At 38.0% G+C, this 26,709-nt stretch overlaps 3 protein-coding genes across 3 annotated transcripts; all 3 read right to left on the minus strand.

Annotated features, from left to right (window-relative positions):
* Positions 1 to 2,332: 2,332 nt before the first annotated feature.
* Positions 2,333 to 4,644, minus strand: LOC118648866. The gene is made up of 3 exons (XM_036295364.1): positions 3,284 to 4,644; positions 3,093 to 3,143; positions 2,333 to 2,757 (listed from the first exon to the last, which is right to left on the minus strand). The coding sequence occupies exons 2-3, from the start codon at positions 3,111 to 3,113 to the stop codon at positions 2,392 to 2,394; spliced, it is 387 nt and encodes a 128-aa protein (XP_036151257.1). The 5' UTR covers positions 3,114 to 3,143; positions 3,284 to 4,644; the 3' UTR covers positions 2,333 to 2,391.
* Positions 4,645 to 10,124: 5,480 nt separating this feature from the next.
* LOC118644846 lies at positions 10,125 to 11,330 on the minus strand. Its single transcript, XM_036284512.1, has one exon. It carries the CDS (start codon positions 11,328 to 11,330, stop codon positions 10,125 to 10,127), a length of 1,206 nt encoding a protein of 401 aa, XP_036140405.1.
* A 5,700-nt stretch (positions 11,331 to 17,030) lies between these two features.
* Positions 17,031 to 20,833, minus strand: LOC118644847. Its single transcript, XM_036284532.1, has 4 exons — positions 19,679 to 20,833; positions 18,475 to 19,605; positions 17,684 to 18,333; positions 17,031 to 17,593 (listed from the first exon to the last, which is right to left on the minus strand). Exons 1-4 carry the CDS (start codon positions 20,797 to 20,799, stop codon positions 17,031 to 17,033), a joined length of 3,465 nt encoding a protein of 1,154 aa, XP_036140425.1. The 5' UTR covers positions 20,800 to 20,833.
* Positions 20,834 to 26,709: the final 5,876 nt, after the last annotated feature.

Raw genomic sequence — 26,709 nt, forward strand, 5'->3', positions numbered from 1 at the left:
ATATATAAATATACATATACGGATACATACACTGAGAAAAAAATTTCTTTAAATACATTTAAGAAACTCGGTTTTCTTATTACAAAGAAATGATTTATTTCAGTTTAATAATGATACTATTGATGTCATTAAATCATTACTTAGAGGAACAAAATCAAAAATGTACGAAATGATTTACTTAAAAGAATAAAATATTTATTTGCTAGCATACATTGTTTAGTTGCTGTAAAAAAATATTTGTTTGCATCAAAGAATTCTATTTCAAGAAAATGCATTTTCTTGATTGAAAGAATTTTTTTTCTCAGTGTAGATATATATATATATATATATATATATATATATGCACATATAATTTTATATATATATATATATGTATATACACACGCATACATCGTCAAGTGTCAACTCGTGGCGAAGGAAATTCGCCGTCGGACTATCGAGAAATATTCAGCGCGCGAGAGAGAAGAGTCTGTCTCACACGAGCCGAACGCTCTCGACGGTAGCCGAGACCTGCCGAGAATGTCGAGACCACGGTCTTGTATACAGGGCTCGTAACTTCAGTGGTGTGAGACGGTCACGTAAGTGAGGCAATTTAGTTCTTGCAGTAGCCACAGAGGCGTTACAGTCTACCATAGTTTGTCGGCGAGAGACGCGGGAGGCCAGAGGATATCAATTTAAAACAAAAAATCAGGGTAATGAAAATGTAAATTAAAAAATAACGTATTACTTATTAATTTTTTATCAAGTAATTATTTTTTTACTCATTAATTATTAAAACAGTAATCTAAAATGGAAAAAATCGCATTAATTAATTTAAAAATAATGCGTAATAAAAAAACTCGCATTATTTATTTCAAAAGTAATGTGTATTGAAAAAAACCGCATTACTTATTTCAAAAGTAATGCGTATTGAAAAAAATCGTATTACTTATTTCAAAAGTAATGCGTATTGAAAAAAATCGTATTACTTAATAAGTAATTATTAAGTATCGTATTATTATTATCGTATTACTTAATAAGTAATTATTTCTTTAAAAAATTAAAAATTAAAAATTAAAAATTAAAATAAAAAATAAAAAATTAAAAATTAAAATTAAAAATTAAAATTAAAAATTAGAAATTAAAAATTAAAATTAAAAATTGAAATTAAAAATTAAAATAAATTATTTCTTTAAAATCCTTTTTATATGTTTCATTTTGTTCTTTTTTAAATTTAATTTTTGTAGGCATTCCAAGTTGTCAAGGTAAGTAAAAAAATATATATTTTTATTTTCCCCCTTGAATAATTTTAAATATTTTGCAGTGTTTAAAATCAAGTAGATATTACGAATAAAAATTAATTCTTCAATTTTTATTTTATTTTTCGCAAGTATTCCGATGTCGAAACGGACAGTTTAGCTGCATGCGAGAAAGTGTATTGCAATACGCATTACTTTTGAAATAAGTAATGCGATTTTTTTCAATACGCATTACTTTTGAAATAAGTAATACGATTTTTTTCAATACGCATTACTTTTGAAATAAGTAACGCGGTTTTTTTCAATACGCATTACTTTTGAAATAAGTAATACGATTTTTTTCAATACGCATTACTTTTGAAATAAGTAATGCGGTTTTTTTCAATACGCATTACTTTTGAAATAAGTAATACGATTTTTTTCAATACGCATTACTTTTGAAATAAGTAATACGATTTTTTTCAATACGCATTACTTATGAAATAAGTAATGCGAGTTTTTTTATTACGCATTATTTTTAAAATAATTAATGCGATTTTTTCCATTTTGGATTACTGTTTTAATAATTAATGAGTAAAAAAATAATTACTTGATAAAAAATTAATAATACGTTATTTTTTAATTTACATTTTCATTACCCTGATTTTTTGTTTTAAATTGATATCCTCTGGCCTCCCGCATCTCTCGCCTACAAACTATGGTAGACTGTAACGCCTCTGTGGCTACTGCAAGAACTAAATTGCCTCACTTAATGACCTACCCCCACCACCAAAATTGGCTTGAGTTACGAGACCTGTATTCAAGACCGTGGTCGAGACGTTGCAGCGTGCTCAAGCGGGTTGAGCGCATGTGCGGTCGTGTCGCTAGAGTTACTAGCTATCCCCTGTAACGTCCGGGTCTAGGGATATTTCTTCTCAATGTGTGCGTCGCGACGCCTCGGTCGCCTGACCGACGCGGGAGCTCTCCTTTCAAATTTCGGGCAGCCCGCTTACACGAACTCTACCCGGGTATGGCGAGAGCTTGTTGCCGATGGAAAACCTTGTAGGATTTGGTTAGTATGACCTTGATGTAGTTAAGATTAATGAATCTGGATATATATATATATGTATATATTTATTAATAAAACAACGTATAGGATTATTACATGTATTATTTAATTCTCTGGAGGAAATATAATAATCTGTGCTACTGCATCGCTATGGTATTCCGCAGTTGGATCTAAAGGTTCCAACTCCGGAGAATCGTGATCGGAATCGCTAAGCGTGATTATTTCGGGCGCGTTAGACGTTAACTGGTTATAGTTTTCCAAAGGGACGGTGTCTTCTTGGAACAGATCAAGGGAAGAGATTGCTCTTCCTGGCGGAGCGTCTGTGACTGGAGGAGGAAGGGGGGTGTGTTCCAGCGGGTAGCCCACGAAATTCTCAATCTCCTCGAAAGCCCGCTCTAGGGCTTTTTGTTGAGCCTTGAGGATTTTTGCTCTTTTCTTTTTCCCAGCGCGGTGGCGATTCTTCTTGATGGTCTACAAATAAACGCTTGGTTAAGCGAGTGAACGCTTAGTTAAGCATCTTTCTGCGTCAAGGGAAATTAGGGCCGTCGAGTATATTCGTGCTTGTGAATGATTAACTAACTTATATCGCTGGCAAGCGATAGAACGCTCGCTAGCGGAATCTACGGTTTTGTTCTTATATCGCTGGCAAGCGATAGAACGCTCGCTAGCGGAATCTACAGTTTTGTTCACTTATGTCGCTGGCAAGCGATAGAACGCTCGCTAGCGGAATCTACAGTTTCGTTGAGCACGAATATACCGGCTTTTCTAATTTCATCGACGATGTTTTAATCACTGAGTCTACTCACTTTAGGTGTTGTAGAATTCATCGCGGCACAAGGGAGGGGAGAGGGTTGTACCTAGAGGAGTTGTTCATAATTATTTGGAAAATGAAGTCGACAATTAATCCTTATCGAAAGGATTCTTTATAATATGGCACAGTTCAATTTCGGAAAATATTTTAGGGAGCGAAAGTAAACAATAATTAATTAGTACTCACGAGTTATAATATAGTTTGAAGCAATAGTTTGGTCCACTAATAGTTAAATGGTTGATGTGGGTTGACAGTTGAAGATGGTCGCAGAGATATGTTGGTGATAGCAGTCTGTCGGAGCACGCACTGGTTAACTTAATTAACAATGAGTTGATCGCGAAGTACGAGAGAGGTTGCAGATAACTTGAAGATTGAAGAGTGACGCGTGACCGAGAACTAAGGACTGACTTAATCGCTGAATTGGTACTGAACGAGTGTCGAAAAAATACTGAGTGAAATGAATGAATGATCCGGCGTCTGTGCGCGGGTTTAAATAGGGCGCGGACAAAGGGATCGAGCAAAATCGGCGCTGCGCTCAGCGGCCGCTAGCGCTCCGGAGTAGGGAACACGCGCGAAGCGCAAGAGTCGGTAAGAGTGGGAGTGATTCGGCGGCTTGGCGGGAACCGAGTTTCGGGGGTCGCTGATAAGGCGCGTGAGACCGTTTGCACGTGTGCGGATGTTTATCGGAGATATCTCGTCTAGGATTTCGTCGATCATTTGATCCGGGATACTTTTCGGCTAGGATCGCTTTCACTACCAAATATCTCGCCGGTTTATCAATCTTAATTATTTCTTGGGCGCGACATCTCGTCGCCAACGTGAAATGGATATATCTTACGAACTGTTTATGTTAAATGCCTAGCTATGGTTCACCTGATCTTCCGACACGCAGTCCGGATATTACGCGGATTAATTTCGTATTGTATTTCTTTAGGCGCGACATCCTGTCGCCGTCGTGTTGATAATAGCAGATTTTGTTTTAGAACCGTTCCGTTTGAATCTTTGAGGATTCAGTTGACGAGATATCATTTCTTTAATCATCCGACAGTGCACGTGCAAGGGCCTTTACAAATATCCGGTTCTTATTTATCTTACAGTTAATTAATCCTCGACGAACCCATAAGCAATACGAGAGTAAGAATTTAGAAGTTTAAACGATCCGATTGCCTATGCGTTCGTACCGATAAGAGAGTTAAAATAATGCTAGATAACTTAAAGTATACATATATGTAATATATGATTTTTATATATATATGTACGTAATTTTAAAGTACGATTAAGTGCTTAATATTTGAATTATTATTATATAATGACGACTTAAACGAAAGTAAGAATGAGCCATAGAAACGTATTACTGAGTAAGGTAACTCAGCGCGCATGCATCTGGACAAGTTTCGTGAGAAAACTTTTGGACAAAATTTTCCGGACGCTGGAACGTTACACCCCTCCTCATGCGACCATTGTGCTACCGGGGCCGCAATCTGCGATCGCTGCGTAATGCCTCGGTTAGCTACGGCGGCGTACGCGTCGGTCGGTCGGCGCGGCGATTGGCGGCGGGTGCGGTATCGGCGGCAGCGGTGCGGTGGTACGCTGTGGCCCTAAGGGTGACGTCCCATGGCGCGTATTACGATACGCGCGTATCGGGCGTATCGAACTCTGCAACCAATCACAGACATTCCGCTGCTTTCAGTACGCCGAAATATGTCTCTTATGTCCCATGAAGCGAATTACGCGGAAGCGGAACGAGCGGATCACCAATCATGGGACTGTTTCAACGGAATTTTTGAAAAGGTTCTATTAGAACGATCCCGTGATTAGTGATCCGCTGATTCTGCTTCCGCGTAATCCGCTCCATGGGACATAAGAGCCACATTTCGGCGTATCGAACACACACACACACAAGCATGCGTGGCCATTTCTAACCTTTTCGTGCCCATAAGAAGTACACAAAAAGTGACAAGAAGGAGTACCACGCGTAGTACTCATAAATCTGAAGAGGTTATAGTAAAAAGAAGTAAATATATACACCGCCCAGTGCACACGCCATGTAACATTATACGACTGTGCATATGTATGTGTGCGATCCGCTCGATTATGAATTTCCGCGGATCGTCAACGTATCAAAAACGGCGGATCGTCTGTCATTGGTCGAAATTTAATACGCCCGATACGCGCGTATCGCAATACGCGCCATGGGACGTCACCCTAAGGCTTGACGCTAGCGGCGCTGTGAATCAGCGCGGTCGTCGGCACGGTGCCCGGTATCAGCTGCTCGGCGCATCAGCTGATCGATTGACGGTGTTGTTGTCACCACGCGACAAGTCGCGGAGCCAGTTCTTCCTCACTGCGGAGTCCCCGGGTCGGAACGACGGCGATCGCTCAGTGCGCGGCCGAGAGCTCGGTTACGGATCATGTCGGTGAGTTACCGCTCGGTACGCGGTCAGGAAGGCACTCACTGCGTGCCGGGAAGGATCAAGTGTTAGGTTACGGCGCACAGTGGGGCGAACAATGTAAATTGCGGGACATAGTATTAAAAAATGAAAGTGTGAATTTTAATACGTTATCATCTAAATTGTTTAGTAGAATACTTCTATTTTTCTTTTCTATATTGTAAATTGCATCGTAGTTAACAGATAAAAATCTACAGTCTGTCGAAATAAAATTATTCGCACGTTTGCGTAATTGTACCATAATGCGCCATCCGATTCAATTCTAAGACACTTATACAAATATGTTTCTTTTTTAAAATAAATTATAATATCAACTTTGTATTACTATATAAAGTTATTATCTTGCACAATTTTATACAGATATTCATTTTTTTATCTTTATATATCATTTTTCTTTATTGGTCATTTTAATCATATGGATATATGACATTTATTAAGGGTTATAAAAAAATGTTAATATTTGTTAGTTCCACACCTTACATTTTACAAAAGTGTATACCCAAGACTATGTAAATACGTAAAGATCAGGTGCCTATAAGTGCCTATTTACAATATACAGGGTGTACAAAAAGTCGTGGGATCCTTTAATATTTTGAAAAATATACATTTTCGTGAAAAATGTTTCAAACAAATATTGTATAGTCTGAAGGGAGACACATAATGGTAAAATTATTTTTTGAAAAAACTCAATTTTTTAAAGTTATATGGAGGTTATTTCCATTTTTTAATAGAATTGTACAATTTTTTTACATAATATGACAATTATTTTACATATAAAACTATTAAGGTAGAATTATCAAAAAATCAATAATTTACGAAATATTTTCTACTTTATTCTGTTATTTTTCGACATAAAATATAAAATACCTCGTAAACTATTGAATTTTGATAACTGTACCTTAATGCTTTTATGCACTGGATAATGAGAAAAATCAATTAGTATAAAAAAAATACATATTTGAGTAGTTAAGACTAAGACAGTTCTAACTCGGGAGCTCCGAGAGGGGAGCGGGTGTGCGGGGGGAACTCGTAGGCGCGCGGGGGCATGACGTCACGCCGATCGGGGATCTCGCGGCGCGGAATTGCTGACGCGGTATTTTCGGGTCCGCGGCCGCGGTGCGGGAATTGCTAACGCGGGATTTTCGGGTCCGCGACCGGTAGAGGGGGAATCGGGGTCCGCGACCGCCGCCCGCCGCCCGCCGCCCGCCGCCCGCCGCCCGCCGCCCGCCGCCCGCCGCCGCCGCCGCCCGCCGCGGTACTCGCGTTCTCTCTCTCACCCGCGATCTCTTTCAGCAGCCATCGCCGCGGTGCTTGCGTTCTCCTTCTACTATGAATTTCTCTCTCTCGCTCGTACGCGATATCTTCAACCATACAGTCTTATCTCTTTCTCTTTCGTTGCGTTCTTTCATACGCAGTCACATATATACGCTCCCACCCATCGCACCTTTTCGGTTCGTTTATCAACTACTTAAAGAAAATGAACAATATGATAACATTTACAAATTTAACTGTAATTATCCGTTCCTACGCATAATTATTATAATATTTATTTAAATAATTTATATATAAAATAATTTATTTAATAAAATAGTATAAATTAATTTAAAAATTTTTTGACAAACTTTAATATTTAAAACTTTAATTATTTAAAAAAAAAAAAAAAAAAAAAAAGAAATTTAATGTACTAACAATAAGATTGTAGAACAGAAAGTGATGAAGAGGGACTGTAATATTTTAAGGGAACAAGAGGGAAAATAAACAATTTTAAACCATTATATATATATGTATATTAATTTATTATATAAAAAATTATTAAAAGTATAAAAGTATTAAAAGTAAAAAAGGATAAAAAAGTATAAAAAGTATATAAAAGTATAAAAGTATATAAAAAGTATATAAAAGTATAAAAATGTAATAATTATAAAAAAGTAATAAAAGAGTAATAAAAGATTATTAATTAAAATAGCACGTCACTCCCAGATTTCCCCATCTTCGGACGGTGGCTCCATGTCAAATAATCGCCTAAGGTCCCACACGTCAGCGTCAAAATTATAATGCCCGTAGGCGTGTTCCCTATTTTGGTTGTTTCTCCACTGGTCCCCTTGGCGGAAATACCGCCTCCACCGAGCTGCGGCGATATTGATGAATCCAGATATCCTGATTTCATCAAATCCAAAATATGGCTGTAAAAAACATTTTTATTTAATCATGCTGCATGTATCCAAAAACAAATTTTGTAGTTGCAAAACAAATACTATATTACATACCTGCTGACCAACGGGCCCACGTATGGACACCACATTATTTAACCAAATGATCGAAGTGTGGCTTTGCGGCACCCGAACATAGGTACGGCCGTGAACGGCCGTGGTCGGTCCATGTGGGACGTCACCAACGTACACGTACTGAAAAATTTAAAAAAAATTCATATTATATTAAATTTATTTTAAAATTTTATATAAAACCATTTATCAAGAAAATTATACTTTATTATTTAATTTTCTTAAACAAAAAAGGAAAAAGTGTCGAATAGAAAAAATAATAAAAAATAATACACTAGCATATTGAAATAAAACAAACTATATAATATTTTTAATTTAAAAAGAATATATTGCTATAATTTGAATATATTTTAATTTAAGAGTGATTTTTGTACTTACCCCAACAACCGGGTATTCAATTCTAATTCTATGGCCAAAGTTTGACATGTTGCTAGCACTTTCGAAGATTTGACAAACACAGAACGATTTGACGTTGAGGAGTTTGACTAACGTTGAGGAGCAGACCCCCATCATTATATAGTGAAGATGTACGTGACTTTTACTTGAGAAATAAATTTGAAAAAGATTCTCATGTCAGCTTCGTAGAATTTTTTATCTGCGCTTACCATTGTCTAACAAGAACTAAAACGTATGCAAGATTATCTTATATGATGCTGTCTCGGTCAACGTCTCGGTCAACGTCTCTGTCGAAGTAAAGCAGTGTTTAAAACAACTCCATAAAGAGCATATTAAATGTATTATATTGAATTATATACATCAAACTGCACCATCGAACCACATTGTACATCTGTTGAACCAGAATTGAACCGCTATCAAACCGTATTATACGTCTATAGAACAGCATTATACAGCAATCAAACTGCATCACTAGAATTGAACCGTTATCAAATCACATCGTACAGCAACCAAACACATCTATCAAATCACAATTAAACCATCGCTTGAAAAATAAAATTTGAAAAGCATATTTTCAGCCACGTCAGCTTTCATAAAATTTTTTATCTGCGCTCACCATTGTCTAACAAAACGTACGTGATTTATCAACGAGACCGTTTTATATCATGTCTCGGTCAATGCCTCGGTCAACGCCTCGGCCAACGCCTCGGTCAACGTCTCGATCGAAATAAAGAACTGCTATCAAACCACATCGTACAGATAAAGAACCGTTATCAAACTGCTTCATACAGCTGCCGAATCATAGTTGAACCGCTATCGAACCACATCATACAGCTATCGAACCACTATTGAACCGTTATCAAACCATATCATACAGCTATCGATCCGCTATGTAACCACTATCAACTGCATCATACAGCTATCAAACTGCATTGTACAGCTATTTAACCGTTATCAAACTGCATCAAACTGTTATCAAACTGCAGCATACAGATAAAGAACTGCTATCAAACTGTATTATACAGCTATCGATCCACTATTAAACCGCTATTGAACTGCATTGTACAGCTATTGAACCGCATCGTACAGCTATCAAACTGCATTGTACAGCTATTGAACCGCATCGTACAGCTATCAAACTGCATCATACAGCTATTGAACCGCATCGTACAGCTATCAAACTGCATCATACAGCTATTGAACCGCATCGTACAGCTATCGAACCGTTATCAAACTGCATCATACATCTATATATCTTATATGTACAGGAAAAAGTAGAAATAAACATTTTATTGCGTTTTATTTTTCTTTATTTTGAAAAAATTTCGCAATTATTTTGGTGTTGCGACCACCAGTTATATATTTTAAATACATTTTGTAAAGCACAATTCTTAACATGTTTTTCACATCGTATAGTATTACTAACATCTAGATTATTTAAAGATTCAATGTTGTCGTAATCCGCATCCAATGTCTTGATATATATCCCATCATCGGTATCGAGTATGTTTATCAACCATTCTCGTTTCTGAAGTCCCTTAACGTATACGATAGTTTTTCTGTCATCATCATCTTCCGTATTACACACTGTAGATGTAATCAGACGTTTCGCCATGCTGTACGGTATCATCCCGTCTTTCCATTGCAATCCATGATGATATGCAATCAACCAAGAAGCGCAAGACTTGTCGGATTTTGTAAGAACACGCCATGGCATGGGGCTAGCAAAAATGTAATGCGTGAGAACGAATCCTTTTCTCAGTACCGCCACTTCCTTTACGATAAATTTTTTATCGACAATGAATCCTTGCAGATCCACAAATGTCGGTACGATCATTATGAGTAACTCTTCAAGACTGTACTTTAATACCAAATATCTCAGTTTTTATCAGTTTGATGTTACATGATTTTGCGCACTACGTTGGACAACGGACAATATTCAATTACACGATCATGTAAAATGAGACAATAAGCGGTAGTATTCGCGGGAACATTTTCTTTGCAATCAAATTCTATGCGCACATCTACAGTAGCACTCTTGACGGATTCGTTTTGTCGCGAACAGTCAATGACCGCAAAAGGTCCTTTTTCCAGGAATGTGATTACGTTGAGCAGCGTTTCACACTCATATCCATAATAAGATTTACCAAAACGTCGATACATGTCATACAGAATTGCATATCTAGATTTACGAAAGTCTAAATTCATATCGTCATACGGATAAAATTCGGAGTTTAGATAAAGTTTTACGTTGATCAAATTACAGTCGTCAAAGATTGTAACATCTTGTGACATGATATTTTTTCGACCAGTCTGCAGTGCGAAGATAACGAAGCGCGGTTTCTCGAGCTGAATTGCAGTTTTAACAGCCCATGAATGTTTCGTCGTACTCTGCAGCAAAGGGTACTCATACAGATCCCAGGAGCGAAAACTCATACTTAGACATTGTCCACTCTCCAAAGCTCGCAGCAATGATAATTTGTTGACTTCGTTTAACGTAACATGCGGCATTCGCCACTGCACTTTAAATAATTCAATTTCCGGTTGAGCCGTAGAATTTCCGACGATAGAATTGTTATCGTTCCGCGCTCGTATCAAGATCAATTCGTGACGAGCGTTAACAATCACGCGTTTGTAATCTTCGCAAAAGCCCAATAATACACTAAGCGGTACGCAAAAGTTGAAGTATCCTTCCGGTAGGTTATACGAAAATTCCCATCCTGCATTCTGCATAATTACTGCTTTGTCATATGACAACGATACATAGTTCTTGAGAGTGCTGGTTATTCCAACGTTTCTGTTGCGATCAATTTCCACGCCGTTGAGTTCATATCGAATTTCATCAAACATGAACGCCACGCAATTATTTCCGAGATTTATCTCATCTTTATCCTTATCGTCTTTCTTCTTCATCACCAATCTTCCTTCGACGTAGAGAAAACTTTCACATGGTAACGTGTATAAATCCTGCTGTTGTATGGGTATCCTTATTTCATCGCTGTATCCAAAAGTGGTGTTGGCGTACGGATTGTACGTATGAGTCTCAATCTTGACGATGCTGTCGTCAAAGATCGGCTCGCCTCCAATGTTCAAGATGTTAGACATCTTAGATATTTCGTACGACGAATCCCAATGATTTTAAAAATTCAACGTTTGACGCGGAGAGTTTCTTTTTATCAGACGATCGAATATTTTTAACTGTCGTACAATTTATGTCACACGGTCGAATATTCTTGATTGGTGTAAAAATTGTGTCCTTCACTTGCTCATTCAACACGAGCATCTCACGTTATCGTCTTCGTACGTGTAATCTAACGGTAATCTCCTCTCCGCGAAAATCGAGTAATTGACCGTTCTGATCCACAATGCGAATCGTCAAATCAGTAATGCTCCGTGCGACGATTGGAAGGTAAATGATCTGTGCAGGTGTTTCCGATATCTTATATCCTGGTGGCACCCTCGGTGAAAATTCGTGTATCGTGTGTACACACTTGTCGTTGCTGTACGCACCTGCAGTCACGTTACATTCTATGCGAATAATATTTACGTTTATGATATTTATAGGTGCATCCGATTCATGCCACAATCGCGATTCAAGAATACGACGCGATGAAAATCCCAACAGCGATCCGATGTTGTTAGGTTTAATGAAATTTATCCGATAGGCACACATAATCTCGCTCTTCATTGTATTATTGTTAGCACGAATCACCAGCGGATATTCGCTCTCGTCTTCATTTTCTTTGCGAAACGTCCTCTTTCCCGCAACATCGGGATGAGATTGTAAAATTGCGCGTTTCAAATATCTATCTATATCACGCAATTCATACGATCCTTCCGGAATCATAATTTCCTTGTCGTCTTTGTCATAGTAAAATTTGTTATTCGATAAATTTACATTAGGTATGGTATAATATGTTTCAAAATCTGTGAGGCCGAGCTCGTAATCGCCATCGCTCAAATCTACGGCTGGAAAATAGCTTACCGCGAGGATGCTACTCTTGCCGGTTAGCGTAAACGTCAGTGACATATTGAAACGAATACTGAGTTAAATTGCACAATGTTAGTCTTTAAATTGATTATTAACTGTTTGGAGAAAACGCAAACACAGTTGACCGCAGTTGCTTTGATCGTAACGTTGGTATGGCGTGTGATTGTACTCGATCCGCTTTACATCTAAATATTGTACCAGTTCTTTCGGCGGTCTAAGATTGCCGAAACTATCAAAGTATATAGCGCGATCTCCCCTCTTTGCGTATGCCACCCAGTGTGTACCCGATCCTTCAGCATTATCTAAATTTACAATACCACTCTCGTTTCGATATGCTCCAGCCGTTGGTAATGCCGTACGCATAAAAATTCCTCTAAAGTATGGAATGCGCATACGTTTTGCTAGCTGTAATAATTGTATGTTGGTAGTTACACCTTTCGGCATTTTTAACGTCTTTTTGACGTTTTTTTTTTTTTCTTTTCATCAAAACTCCTTGTCCACATTTGTATGGAGCGAGATAAACTCCATGACCTTCCATGACGTGATTATGACGTTTCAATTCTTTCAGCTGACGCTGCGCTGCCTTGTTATCATTCACAACTTTCGCAACTCCCGCCGCTCCGCCGACCAACGACCCGAGAACTCCCAATAGCGGTAGAATGGGTAAAACACCTCCGCGTTTCGCTACCGGAAGTATTCGTTTACTCGTTCTTTTCTTCTTATCTCTTTTTTTCTTTTTATCTCTTTTTTTCTTTTTCAAGCCCATACCGATTTTCATCTTAGTCTTCATAGCTGCCCAAACGGTTGCTGCAGCAGCTCTTTCTCCAAAAGTCGAATCGTTCGCTGTAATCCGTTTTCGCGCTTCTGCAGCGAGTATATTGTCAGCTGCGTGTCTGTCGGTGAGTTCGTTGCTCCGGGAGTACGCAATGTCGTGTTCGCGACACGCCACGTCCAACGGATTAATACCCCGATCGCCTCTGGCCAATCGCTTTTTCAGCCTAGTACCCGGACCGCAAAATTGATATCCAGGTATATGCAGTTCAAAAGGAAGCGCATTTATCGCACGATTTAACAAGCCGCGACCTACCGCTGGCATTCGCGACAATTCTTTATCAACGGTGCGGGGCCGTCGATGTGCGTCTGCTGCCACGATTGATTATAATGCTCGTAACAACGACGATAGCTTTGAACCTCTGGATCAGTCTTTATATGTTCCGGAAGCCTATCCCACATGTGTTCGATATAGTTGCCACACACGCGTAGCAAAATAGGCTTCGATACGAATTCTAACTGTTCGACGCTCAAATCGAGTATATCAGAGGGATGTGACAATATGAGAAACATTTTACATACTGAGCAATTTTGCTCGGCGCGTCTCTATAAATAGATCGGTCTTAATATAATTTTTATCAGTTCTTATGAGAGGGGAAAAATATGCGGTTCGTACAACATTCACCAGCGATTAAAATAACAAATTTCGATGACAGGATAATGTCCGAACGAAAGATACGGAGACATGGAAACATGTTGCCGAGTTCTATACGCGGTATAATTTGCGGTCCGTCAAATTGTGGCAAGACAAACGTATTAATAAGCTTGTTGGAAAGTCCGCATGGAGTACGTTTTGAGAATGTGTATGTGTACTCGAAATCATTACAACAACCGAAATATCGATATTTGGAAAATTTATTGACACCGATTGAAGAAGTTAGTTATTTTGCATTCTCCAATAACTGTGATGTCATTCAGCCGAGTGAAGCGCTTCCGAATTCCATTTTTATCTTTGATGACGTGGCGTGTGATAAGCAAGATACGATAAGAGACTACTTTGCAATGGGGCGACACGTGGACGTCGACTGCTTCTATCTCTGTCAGACGTATGCAAAGATACCGAAACATCTTATACGCGACAATGCGAATTTGCTAATTTTATTCAAGCAGGATGGTACTAATCTAAAACATGCGTACAACGATCATGTAAATACCGATATGTCTTACGAGGATTTTAGCAATTTATGTCATACTTGTTGGCAACAAAAGTATGGATTTTTAGTGATAGATAAGGATAGTGCGCTCGCTAATGGACGGTATCGAAAAGGATTTAATGACTTTGCAATACCATAAAGCAGTTAGTTGTTTTCGATACGTTGACCAAGTAGCGTTTCTCAACATGGATAACACAGATAACAGTATGAATCGTGAGAAGATTGTGAAAGAGATTGCGAAAACGAGTGATTCAATTCGCAAAAAATATCGCGCTTTGAAAGCGGGTAAAGTGCAAGAAGAGATGGCGTTGGAGAGACACTTTAAGCCCATTGTCGAACCATTAAAACAGATTGTTGAAAACACCGTTGGTAATGTATCAGATCCGATTAAGAATGAATCGTTCTTTTCGGGGGAAGACGAATACTCAGAACCAAAACCGAAACGAAAGCGATTAAACGCTTCGCTTAACAATTCTATAATGACCTCTACTCCTGTTAAAAAAATGAGACGATCAAAAACTGTACCAACTAATTTGAATGAAACATCGCAAATATTACATGATAGCGATTTATCGTACAGTCATGTACCTTCTGTCGAAGACGTTTTTGAAGTTGCAGCCAATGAATCGCTTGTGACGTCTATTCGACAACAGTTGGAAACGCGAGAAGGACGTGAAAAGTTGCACGCACACTATGGTCCATTAGGTCAAAAATATATGGGAGCTGTTCTGAGTGGTAAAAAACCAGTCATAATAGATACTGTTTATGGAGTTTATTTCACCGACTTTGGAACGATGCTCGGCGATAAACGCATCGACATACATAAGAATGACAGCATAGTCATAGATGGTAAAATATATGTGGGAACACCTGGTCTGTACGAATTAATTTTCATGAAAATGCCTAACATGTACACGAATAATGACCTGCAGAATTATAAAAACATTCTATTGGTAACAAATGCATATAGGCGCGGGCATATTGCACATAATCAAGTAATGGGCAACAAAGGGTCTAAATATAAAAATATAATTGCGCCTTTAGTAACAGACGTAAAAGTTGGACAAGGTATACCGAGCGCTATTACATTAAATGATAACAAAATCGATTATGTTCATTGGGATGATCCCAACGAGCTTGTGGATCGCCTTCGATTGCTCGAGGCCTCACACCAGGCAGGGCACAATGCTCACGACAACGAGATTCTATCAATTATTGAAGAACTTCGCGAGGTTGGTCTTATTATAAATTAAAACTGCATGAAACAAACCATTTAGTCAACATCGAAATGTCAATCAACAAGTTTGGAACATCGCTTGGAAGAGGTGGTGCGGAACCATACTACCAATGGAGTGGATTAGTCAGAAATTACGTGCGCGATAACGCTCTTTGCATGACTGCCACTGATTTTGATGCAAAGTCGCGCAAAATTCGACGTGTAGCGCTGCCTGTAGACGATACTGATGCAGCCAATAAACGATACGTGCAGCAGACCGTGAAAATTTTAAAGGATCGACAGGATGAAATCGAGAGGAAGATTGAGACACTTCAAAGTAGAGTGGAAATTACAGCTCATATGTTAAACGAGTTTCAAAGACAGCTCGACGCGGTGACTCATCGTGCCGAGTAAAAAAGTCAATACATCGAATATATGTGTCATTTACATATTATACTCCAAACATGTCTGAGAAACAATTGCTGGTTGAGGAGTTGCATGCTCCGGCGAGAAGAAATTTTCCTCGAAGACATGTCATAGTTCGCGGATATGATGACCTGTGGCAGGCGGACGTGGTTGAGATGCGTCCTTACACGCGATTTAACCGAGGTTATCACTACATACTCACCGTTATCGACGTGCTGAGCAAGCATGCATGGGCTGTGCCGCTTAAGACCAAGAGTGGTAGCGAAGTTGCTATTGCGATTGCAAAGATAATTCGGAAAGATGAAAGATGTCCGAAAAATTTTCAAACAGACAAAGGAAAGGAATTTTATAACGCAAACGTGCAGAAACTATTAAAAAAACATGATATTAATCATTATTCTACGTACTCCATAATGAAAGCATCAGTTGTCGAACGCTTTAACCGCACATTAAAGAACGTTATGTGGAAACAATTTACACTCAATGGAAATTATAGATGGCTTGATCTGCTGCCACGTCTCGTGTCAGATTACAATGTACGAAAGCATCGAACTATCGGCATGCGACCCATCGATGTTACGCCTGCAATCGCTAAAAAACTCTTAACCACTGTGTACAGTCACATAAAAATTGCAGCACCCGCGCGATTTAAAGTAGGTGACTCGGTGCGCGTCAGCAAATTCAAAACTGTTTTTGAGAAGGGCTATACACCAAATTGGACTACGGAAATATTTAAAATTATCAAAGTACAGCGTACCAATCCTGTGACATATGTACTGGAAGATTCCTGTGGAAAACCTGTCGCTGGAGGATTCTACGAATATGAGCTGCAGCGTGCTGCAAATCCTGACGTGTATCTTGTTGAAAAAATATTACGCAGAAAAGGAGACGAGGTTTATGTCAAGTGGTTGGGATTCGATGGAGCGCATAATTCATGGATACATAAAAGCAATGTTATTTAATCCATATGAAAATTGTTTTTATTATATTTACATAAAAGTACAATGTAGCCGTATAAACATAAAATACATTATTAATTTTATATTATGCGAGATTTCTTTATCATCCTTCCATTATCCTTAATACATTCTTATTATTAATACTTGTACTTTATTAATACTTTTACATAAAAATATGAATGAAATTATAATGTAAAATTATAAAATGTGTATATAAAATATAAAATATTATAGCGGTATTCGATAATGTCCCCATGGTAACGTTTCAACTGAATCGGGTATAAGGTATCTCTTATCGTCGTACGGACTCAAAGCAATTTTCGTTTCGGACACCGTGTATACTTCATGCATCTTGGATCTTATGCATGATTGGCGACGCGTCATCTCGATCTCATCTCTCAAACACTGGGTGTAATCATCAAACGTTATGGTTCGCGCTACTACACTATTCTTGACACCTTTCGCCTTTTTCGTATCCTTCTTTCCATCCACCTTCAACGCATACATCTTTGCTCTAAGTCCAACGAACTCAGTCATTATTATACCATTGTTCTCATCTTTCATTAGACCCGGAACTTTTTTATTCTCAAGAGGCATACCGTACGCGTTGTCGACCGGATAATCGCTTGTGTCGAACCTAGCAATATCACGTTTCATCGTCTCGTAAATATCCTCACACTCGACGAGGTATATGAGACTGTCAGTGTCGGTGTACATGACTCTACATTTGTCACGATATAAAGGTAGCATGTATTCGTGATGAAATTCATATAGACACGTCTTAGAAATATCTAGGATACACATACCTACGTAAATCGGCTTATATAATTTTACCTCGAGTTTTTTAAGTTCAACGGCGATTAAATTTTCTGCAAAAATACTTCGACTATGAAAATTTGGTTTCGCGATCATTGTCTCCGCACCATACCGCCCCGCCCATGTCGTCAACAATTTAACGTCAACATGATTGCGCACATTCTCCATTGTTTTACCGAACACCGCGTTGTTCATGAGTTTATACAAATTTTTTTCGAAATCATTTTTAGCGATGGTTCGGAATTGTGTGTTTAACTCTATATATTTACAGAGCCATGGAGATTGTGCGAATTTTAACACACGGTGTATCTTCGCGATATGAAGACCGTGACGCGTGCACTGCTGCATGTTGCGGTAGTGAATGACGTAACGTTTCTTATCATACAAGGTCGCTAAAAGTTTATATTCACGCTTGCCTGGCGGTTTATCGCGTGTCGGGCAGAAAGGTAGGTCAGTGTGCTCGTCGTGAAGGTCTCGGGGATACTCGAGATCAACTTCGAGAATGTATCCCGTTGGTGAATCAGGAGCGATCGCACACACGTCAAAATTAGAAACATCTTCGACCCATTGAAATTCTCCATAGGGCAGTGGCTGACACATTGCCCATCCGTACAAATTATTGACGTCAAAGTACATAAGATATGAAGATGGTTTCAATGGGTCGTACGTCTGCATGTACTTGTTATTGGCTCGCGCATGTCTGCCTGAACATTGACTGAGGCCACCACGTATACCGCGTTCGATGAACATTACCATGTCAATGTCAGTAAGCAGTTCGAAAGTAATTTTTGTATATTTTAACATAGCGTCCCACGTGTATCCGGGGAGAGTGTAATAATGTGCTGGATCGAGACCGTAACTTTCTAAGCATTTATCGCGAAAATTTTCAAAAATGTCAGCTAATAATAACACATCCGTTTTCAAATATAGATCGCTGTATTCACCCAACGTTCGAACGGAGAATCGCTCCCAGACATTCTCGGCGTGCGCGTAATCGCTCTCGGATACAGTATCACCGGTCAAGGAACTGAAAAATAATTCGCGCGGCGGTAAACATATGTCCTGCAGCTTGTCCACGCAATCTACGTACTCGTACGGAAATACACCTTTTCGTGTCAATAAATCGAAATCCTTGTCAGACAAGTGTAAAAATTTGGAACGTACAATTTTTAATTTTTCTTTACCTAGAAACGATGCCAATTTTTCGAGACTAGTATTTAAAAATTTATATGAATCTATAAACCGTAGTTTTATGTAATTGTGTGGATTTAATTTATCGGCTGTGTCTATGACATGTTTTGTGAAAGAAATGTACTTTTCTTTCGTGATGGGGAGTATGTCGGTCTTCCCTTTGAACGCAGTGGCTATTTCCTTAATAATGAAATGTGAATCGTATCCAGATAAATTATGAAAAATAATTGGTATATATGATACATTTCGATAATTTAGATTACAAAGAGAATGTGCTGGACCGCGGTAACGACCGGTCAAGTGACAATGATCGCGCACTCGCGTATCGTCTGGCGCAAACGGCTTATCGCAGATATGACACCGCGTCGTGCTACGGTATGCCTCCAATTGTTCTTTCGATAACGTTTCCATGGGGACATTAGTGGATAAACGAGTTTTAACATTATGCGCTAATTTTTCAATTTGTTTCGTGAACCACGTGATGCAATCTTTATCGCGACGAAATCTATACGTAGATAACGCGTCGTCGTAAGAGCATCGCACGTAGTATCCGATGCTGAATACTTCGTGTTGTTGATATGTGTACGACGCTTGCTCTGCATTGTGTTGTGTCTTCCGCAGCACACACTCGAGGTCTGCGTAGACAACGAAGGGCACTCGTTCCTTGTGGTTTACGTTCTGAAAATTTAACCATTTGTTGTCTTCAGCGGGCAGTGTGATAGCACAGTCGTTCATCGTCTGGCAGTCCACATCATGTAATTGCAGCCTCTCGCAAGACGAAAAATAGTGCAAGCACCTGTAAAAATTTAAAAAATTTTAATTACTTTTTTTGCTAGATCATGTGAATTTTTTAAACATATTATACATACCGATCGCAAATGTATCTTTTTCCATCATGTTTGCTCAGTTGGGAGCTAACGAGACGGGACAGATTTTTTATCCAAGCAAAGTGACCCACGCCGCCTTCGCGCAGATGTTGCAAGTATAATAAATTGACATGCTTCTCTTTCTTGTCATTGGAGAGTCGCAGCGGAAGAATCTTTAGCATCGCCATTTCCTTTTTGATCCCGTAGACGTTGATCGATACATTGTTAAGACTCTCAAATTTTCCTATATCCTTTAGTGTAACGGGAAACGCAATGTCGTTAAACTTTAGAACTGTTGTATAATGCGGATATGATGACTCCCTTTCTGAATTTCTTTCGGCAGGGTATAGCGCAGCGACCACTGACCACGCGAAGCATGCATTGTCCTTTGAATTAACGTTCACTACCGCACGTTTCATTATTATTTCTCGCGGTAACGTCACGTGACACCCTGCGTGTAGAGGATTATACTTATTTATATTTAGAGTCAAATTGAGAATTCGCGATAGCGCCCACCCGCTATCACGTTCTTGAAACTCTTCGAGTGATGCTAATGTGGGCTCGATAACGCGTCGCTCATACCACTCGTCCAAATTTGACATTTGAAATAATTCACAATTTTTAGTGTTTATACTTTTGTTTTCACGGTTATCACCCGTTACAAACACACCATTAAACGCAGTGTTTACTTTCACACTGTTGTGTTCCTCTAGAGCGTCCCGCACTCGCTTGAGCACTATACCGCCTGCGTCTTCTAAAAACGTTCGCGGTTCAATATAGTTTGTATTTATCACTGCACCTGTCTGAATGCGATTCTCGAACGCTGCATCTATTTCCCGCCACACGAGTTTATTCGCGTTATTACTAGTGCTCGCGTAATTACCGCCTACATGTACAAAACGTCTTTGTAATAATGTTTTTTCACTCTCGAGTCGCGCGATCCTCGCAACCAACGATTGTCTCTGTCCGACGGCAAGCCGAGGACGCTTGATGCGGCTATGTTCCTCAAGCTGTTGTATAAATTCGTCGCATCGCTGCAACCACATAAAACACTCGCCCAAGTTAGCGACTCCATTTGCTTGCTCCAACAGCTCGCGTTCCACTTGCTCGAAATTATTCTCCATTTTTATCACTGTTGTCTTTTTATCACTGTTTTAAAACAACACCATACAATCTTCAACAGGACACTCGCATGTAGTTTCGTAGCACCTAATGCAAAATCGAAATTTGTCTTGAATTTCAAACTGCATTAGCTTGCTTCGTCTTTCACATCGAATATAAAAACGTATCTCCTTCTCTTGCTCAGACAGAACGTATTCATCCTCATCATTGTTCAAAAGATTTGAAAATTCGTGGTAAGTACGCAGCATTTTCTCTACATAGGGATTCTCAGTATCATAAGCAAAGTAGGACGTTATTGCTATCACTTCGATATACCTTCCAACACCTGCTGGTATCTCAATGAGATGGTAACAGCATTCCTGAGTCTTTTCTACGATTTGTTCTGCTATATCATATTCATTATCATCGGTGTCAACCGAATTGAGTAACTCTCTATATAATTTGTGCTTCATATGATGAGGCCAGTTATGAACAAATTGGTCGTGTATGTAAACTTCCTGTATTACGGTGCGTTCATGCGTTCCGCGTATACCGAGTTCTCGATCACGTAGAAATTGCACTGGTGATATTCTCTGCACATTTCGTTTTTCGGAATCATCATCATTGTTAAGAACATAAATGGCATCTTCTACGATATCGTCATTCATATTGTAATAATGTAGTTTTATACTAAAAGTCTTTAATGTGTGCACACTGGACACATATTACACGGAATCAACACAAACATAGGCTGTCTGCAATTCGAGCAGTATTTACCGTCTAACCTACCAAACGCGTCAGTTATATGTTTGCGGAAGGCATGCATTATGTTGAAATCTGTGTCCGCTATTTGCATGATACATTCGGCACAGGCTGAATAAGTACCACCTGTAGTATAATAAAAATATATTGCACAATGTCTCGTACGTGCAGTTATCACGCTCACTTCCGCATGTGTTAAATGTTTCTCGATGGTATCATTAAACTCTTCACTGCAATCACTTGTATAATTACTGTCCTCAGATACTACACTCTCTTCATCCTCATCATCTATCACATCTTCAAAGTTAACATCTATAACGTCCATCACGTTGCCATCATCCATTTGAAGCACCTCATTCACAAAATTTTCATTATTTACATCATTTACAAAGTTTTCCAGATTATTAAACTGATCATTCATTTTTCATGTCGCGCTAATTCACTTTTCGCATCGCATTCGGATCATCAAATGTGATACCATGTGCTTCCTAACCAGTTATCACTCGTCACTCGAATCACTTTCGCGTCGCGTTCGAATCATCAAATGTTATACCATGCGCTTTTCGATCAGTTATATATATTCTCATCATTTCTTTGTTTTAACTGAAGCACTGTCATATCAGCATTAGTACATCTGCGCTTCACTTTTGTAAGATTTGCATTCTTCGAATGCATGATTTTGAATGATGTCATCAGAAGATATAACAAATGATTTATGTACGTGCCTAAAACGTATTTTTATATCACAGCTGCCATACATCGGCGCTTTTGCAAAATTTGCATTCTCCGAATTTTAATGATCTCATCAGAAAATATGTATCAAATAATTTGTGTACGTGCCTAAAGCATATTTTTACATCGCAGCTGCCATACATCGGCGCTTTTGTAAAATTTGCATTCTCCGAATTTTAATGATCTCATCAGAAAATATATATCAAATAAGGGATTTGTTCCCACTACTCTTATTGAAGTATGTGGAGAGGTGTACAGTATAAAAAGAGTTTAGACATCGGTACCCGTTTATTACCGGACAGCAAAGGTTTCTGAAACGTTATTACAATCGACGAACTTTTCGAGGATGAACTATTACGTTCCGATCCAGCAAAATGAAGCGTGTGATAAACCGTAAGTATTTTTAATTTTTAAATTTTTTCTTCTATATTTTCTTCTACATTTATTTGCACTCTTATTTCTAATTCCCTGTATTCTTTTTACAGAACATTATCGCAGCCGCGCTATATTCCGCGCATCTTGGGAAGGAGATATGCTTTGACTGCTACAGCATATAAATATTTGGACATCGGAATCAGGGTGGAATCTATGCCCTGTGTAGAATTAGTGATTGGTGACAACCAAAGTCGCATAGGTCACCTACACCTGACTTATGCGATATGGAAAACGTTCATCGAGAGACGTGCGGATATTGTGCAACTCATGCAGGCAGCTGTACCTTCTTCAAGAATTTCGATTCACGATTTAGTTATAGATCTCGTAAATATACGTAAAGAAAATATTGTAAAGTTAACATTATATAATACTAGTATGTATATGAAACCATCAACCATACAATTCTTATTAGAACTGGAAGATTGTGTTGAACAAGTATGCTATCAATTGCATCAAAATATTTATATTGTTAGCGAAAAATATAAACAATTTGTTACTATTTTACGTCAAAATCATGTCACTAATAAAAGTGATGCTGTAAAGATATTACATGAAAAATATGATAAGACGTGTCTCGTAGATTGCGAGTTATTGGCTTATGCATCCGACAATATTGTATATGATGCTTTACAAAACGAATAAATGAAAAAATCTCATAGATTGTGAACTTATACATCAGGCAAATATTGTATATGATACGTTATGAAATAAATAAATGAAAAAATTCATAAATAATTATTCTAACTTATTTTCTCTCTGCCCTATGCCTTTGCGGTATAATGGCGTGCGGAACTTGGTAGGAGGTACATAGATAAGATGGGCGGAAGCGTATATATGTGACTGCGTATGAAAGAACGCAACGAAAGAGAAAGAGATAAGACTGTATGGTTGAAGATATCGCGTACGAGCGAGAGAGAGAAATTCATAGTAGAAGGAGAACGCAAGCACCGCGGCGATGGCTGCTGAAAGAGATCGCGGGTGAGAGAGAGAATGCGAGTACCGCGGCGGGCGGCGGCGGCGGCGGGCGGCGGGCGGCGGGCGGCGGGCGGCGGGCGGCGGGCGGCGGTCGCGGACCCCGATTCCCCCTCTACCGGTCGCGGACCCGAAAATCCCGCGTTAGCAATTCCCGCACCGCGGCCGCGGACCCGAAAATACCGCGTCAGCAATTCCGCGCCGCGAGATCCCCGATCGGCGTGACGTCATGCCCCCGCGCGCCTACGAGTTCCCCCCGCACACCCGCTCCCCTCTCGGAGCTCCCGAGTTAGAACTGTCTTAGTCTTAACTACTTATTTGTTTTCAAAAAAATTATGCAACTTACAACATGCTACACACACACGCACACACACGCACACGCACACACACACACGAACGCACATATACACACAGTAACAAAAATTTACTTTCATTAGGTAATTTTTCCTTTCTGGTACAAGATTCTTGGTTTAAGGTATTTACAAGAGCATTTACATACATATATTATAATTAATAAAATTCTTGCTTAAAAAAAGGTATGTTAAATCGATACTCGAATGTATCGAAAATCCTCTCGAAAACTTCAAAATTTGTCATTCTTTTTTGCGACTCTTTTGCGATATGTGTCAAGGTTATTTATCTAATTTTAAAAAAAAATAAAAAGCTAACTAGCGCGCATGACTGTCATGTCTATTATAATAAATAATTAAAATATAAAATTTTTTTAATATATTATACTATACTTTATAAAAAAACACAGATATTATGTCTCATCTTAATTCTAAATAATGCTAAATAGGAAATCAAAAATGACTTTACATTTTCGTTCTTATAATTTAGGAATTTAGAAATATAAAGAAAAAAACACTTTAAATATAACAAACATGTTATTATTCTATATGTGTATTCAAGATGTGAATAAAATATTCTTAAAAATATAAAATGGACAACGAAGATAGTTCAATGTTTCATAATCTCAATGCTTTGCCTTACTGTGGTCGGTCTGTAGCGGATCTAATAATAATTTTTTGAATTTTTACAATCTCCTGCTCACGCAAACTGCCCGCGCAGTTTACATTCGTTTTTTCTCATCCATTTATTATATCAGAAACAACATTTAATGCAAATTTAATCAAATTTTGGTCTCACTCATATGTATCTTATTAACTCAAGGCCGTAATTAAAAATTAAATTGATTTCAATTTTCGTTTTTTGTTTAAAAAAAAATTATATATTGATTTTGATTTCATATACTAAAAATACACTAATCGTACATCATTTACGTCAAATTTTAAGCCATTCCATTGAAAAATATGGAAATTATAAGCAAATGTCCCAAAAATGATGCGTTCGCCCCACTGTGCGGCGCTCAATGTGCGCGCTAAGAAGCCTGGCTCACTTCACCAGGAGGCTCGGTCTGCTCAGTGCGCGGACCGGGGAAGCTCTGCCTTTTGTCGCGAGTGGAGGGCTTATATACCCTTCACTCGGTGGTGAGGGAAATAGAGAAGAGCGGAGGGAGCGAGCGAAGTAGGGGTAACGGCCTTACCTCCGTTTTAGCAGTAGCGGCTCGTTACAAGATAATGTTTTCAAAAATAACGGTTTGTCTACAATTACTGTGCACAAAAAAATGCACAAAATCTAAATTCATCATGTACTAAACAAAAACAGGATAATAAATGTACTATTAAATTTTTCTTAGAACATATGATCTATATAGTTAACCATCTAATTAACCATTTGAACACTTCAAAGTATTAGTGCTAAATAGACCGCAATTTCCATCAAATTATTAAAATTATGGAAAAAGATAAATTTAAAAATGAAATTAATAAATAAATTAATTAATGCTATTTATTTTTAATATGTTTTGCAAAATTTAATTGCTTTTATAAAAAATAATATAATTGCGTCAGTTTATAACATATAGGTATATGTAGACAATAACAAGTGCCCATATCGAGTCACATTGGCGTAACAGATAGAGTACAAGGTCGTCATCTTAAGGTCCCGGGTTTAAAACTACCAGCAGCAAGTAAGAATAAAATAAAATAATATAATTTAAATTTAATTAATTAATAAAAATTTGTCCCAAATTTAGTATGTACTGTTGATAAAAATAATTAAAAAAAAATGAAATTTTTATTTAATTTTATTTTTCTCTAGTTGCAGTTTAAAGATATCCGATTTAAAAAATCTTTTAGATATCAGTTTCATGATATCTTTCTGTTCTCAAAAAAACGGCGCATTGGTTAACATTCTGACATTATGTTATCTTTTAGAAGTCTCTTTATGTTATCATTTTCAGAAACAAGACATGCGTATCATGCGTGAAACGGAACGCATGTAACTGTTGTGTGACGGTTAGATAACATGTTATATAACATGTTATATTGCTGAGTCGGAAATTGTAACTTACATGTAAGTTACGTGTAACATCAGAGTATTGTAACCTGTTATATTCGGTTACATTGCTGTTACATTGCTACTATATTACTGTGTTCACTGGGATTTAAACGCTTCAAAGTATTAGTGCTAAATAGATCGCAAACCATCAAATTATTAAAGTTATGTAAAAAAATAAATTTAACACTGAAATTAATAAGTAAATAAGTTAATGCTATTTATTTTTATTATATACAAGAACAACACGCTACGCGCGCGCTATTTAGTTTTTTACTTTTTAAAAATAACAATTGCAATAATAATTATATAAATAAATAATTATATACAAAAAGAAAGGAAAAATAGAGAGAGAGAGAGAGAGAGAAAGAAAGAGAGAAAGAGCATACTTACATACATTAATTTATTATCTAATTTTCTTTTTTCTTAAAAAATATACACATAAAAAAAGAAAAAAAGAAATACAATATACACAACATACATAAATCTTCTTTAAAGTAATAAGATATTGACACTGAAATGTAACGAAATGTTGTCAGCTCTGACTCTTTTTCTTCTTGTTTTTTTTTCTTTAATTAGCATTAGAGATTGACGACATAGTTTGAAAAACAAAATTACAATTGTTAATAAAT

The sequence above is a fragment of the Monomorium pharaonis genome, chromosome 1 (genome assembly GCF_013373865.1).
Source record: "Monomorium pharaonis isolate MP-MQ-018 chromosome 1, ASM1337386v2, whole genome shotgun sequence".
Classification (NCBI taxonomy): domain Eukaryota; kingdom Metazoa; phylum Arthropoda; class Insecta; order Hymenoptera; family Formicidae; genus Monomorium; species Monomorium pharaonis.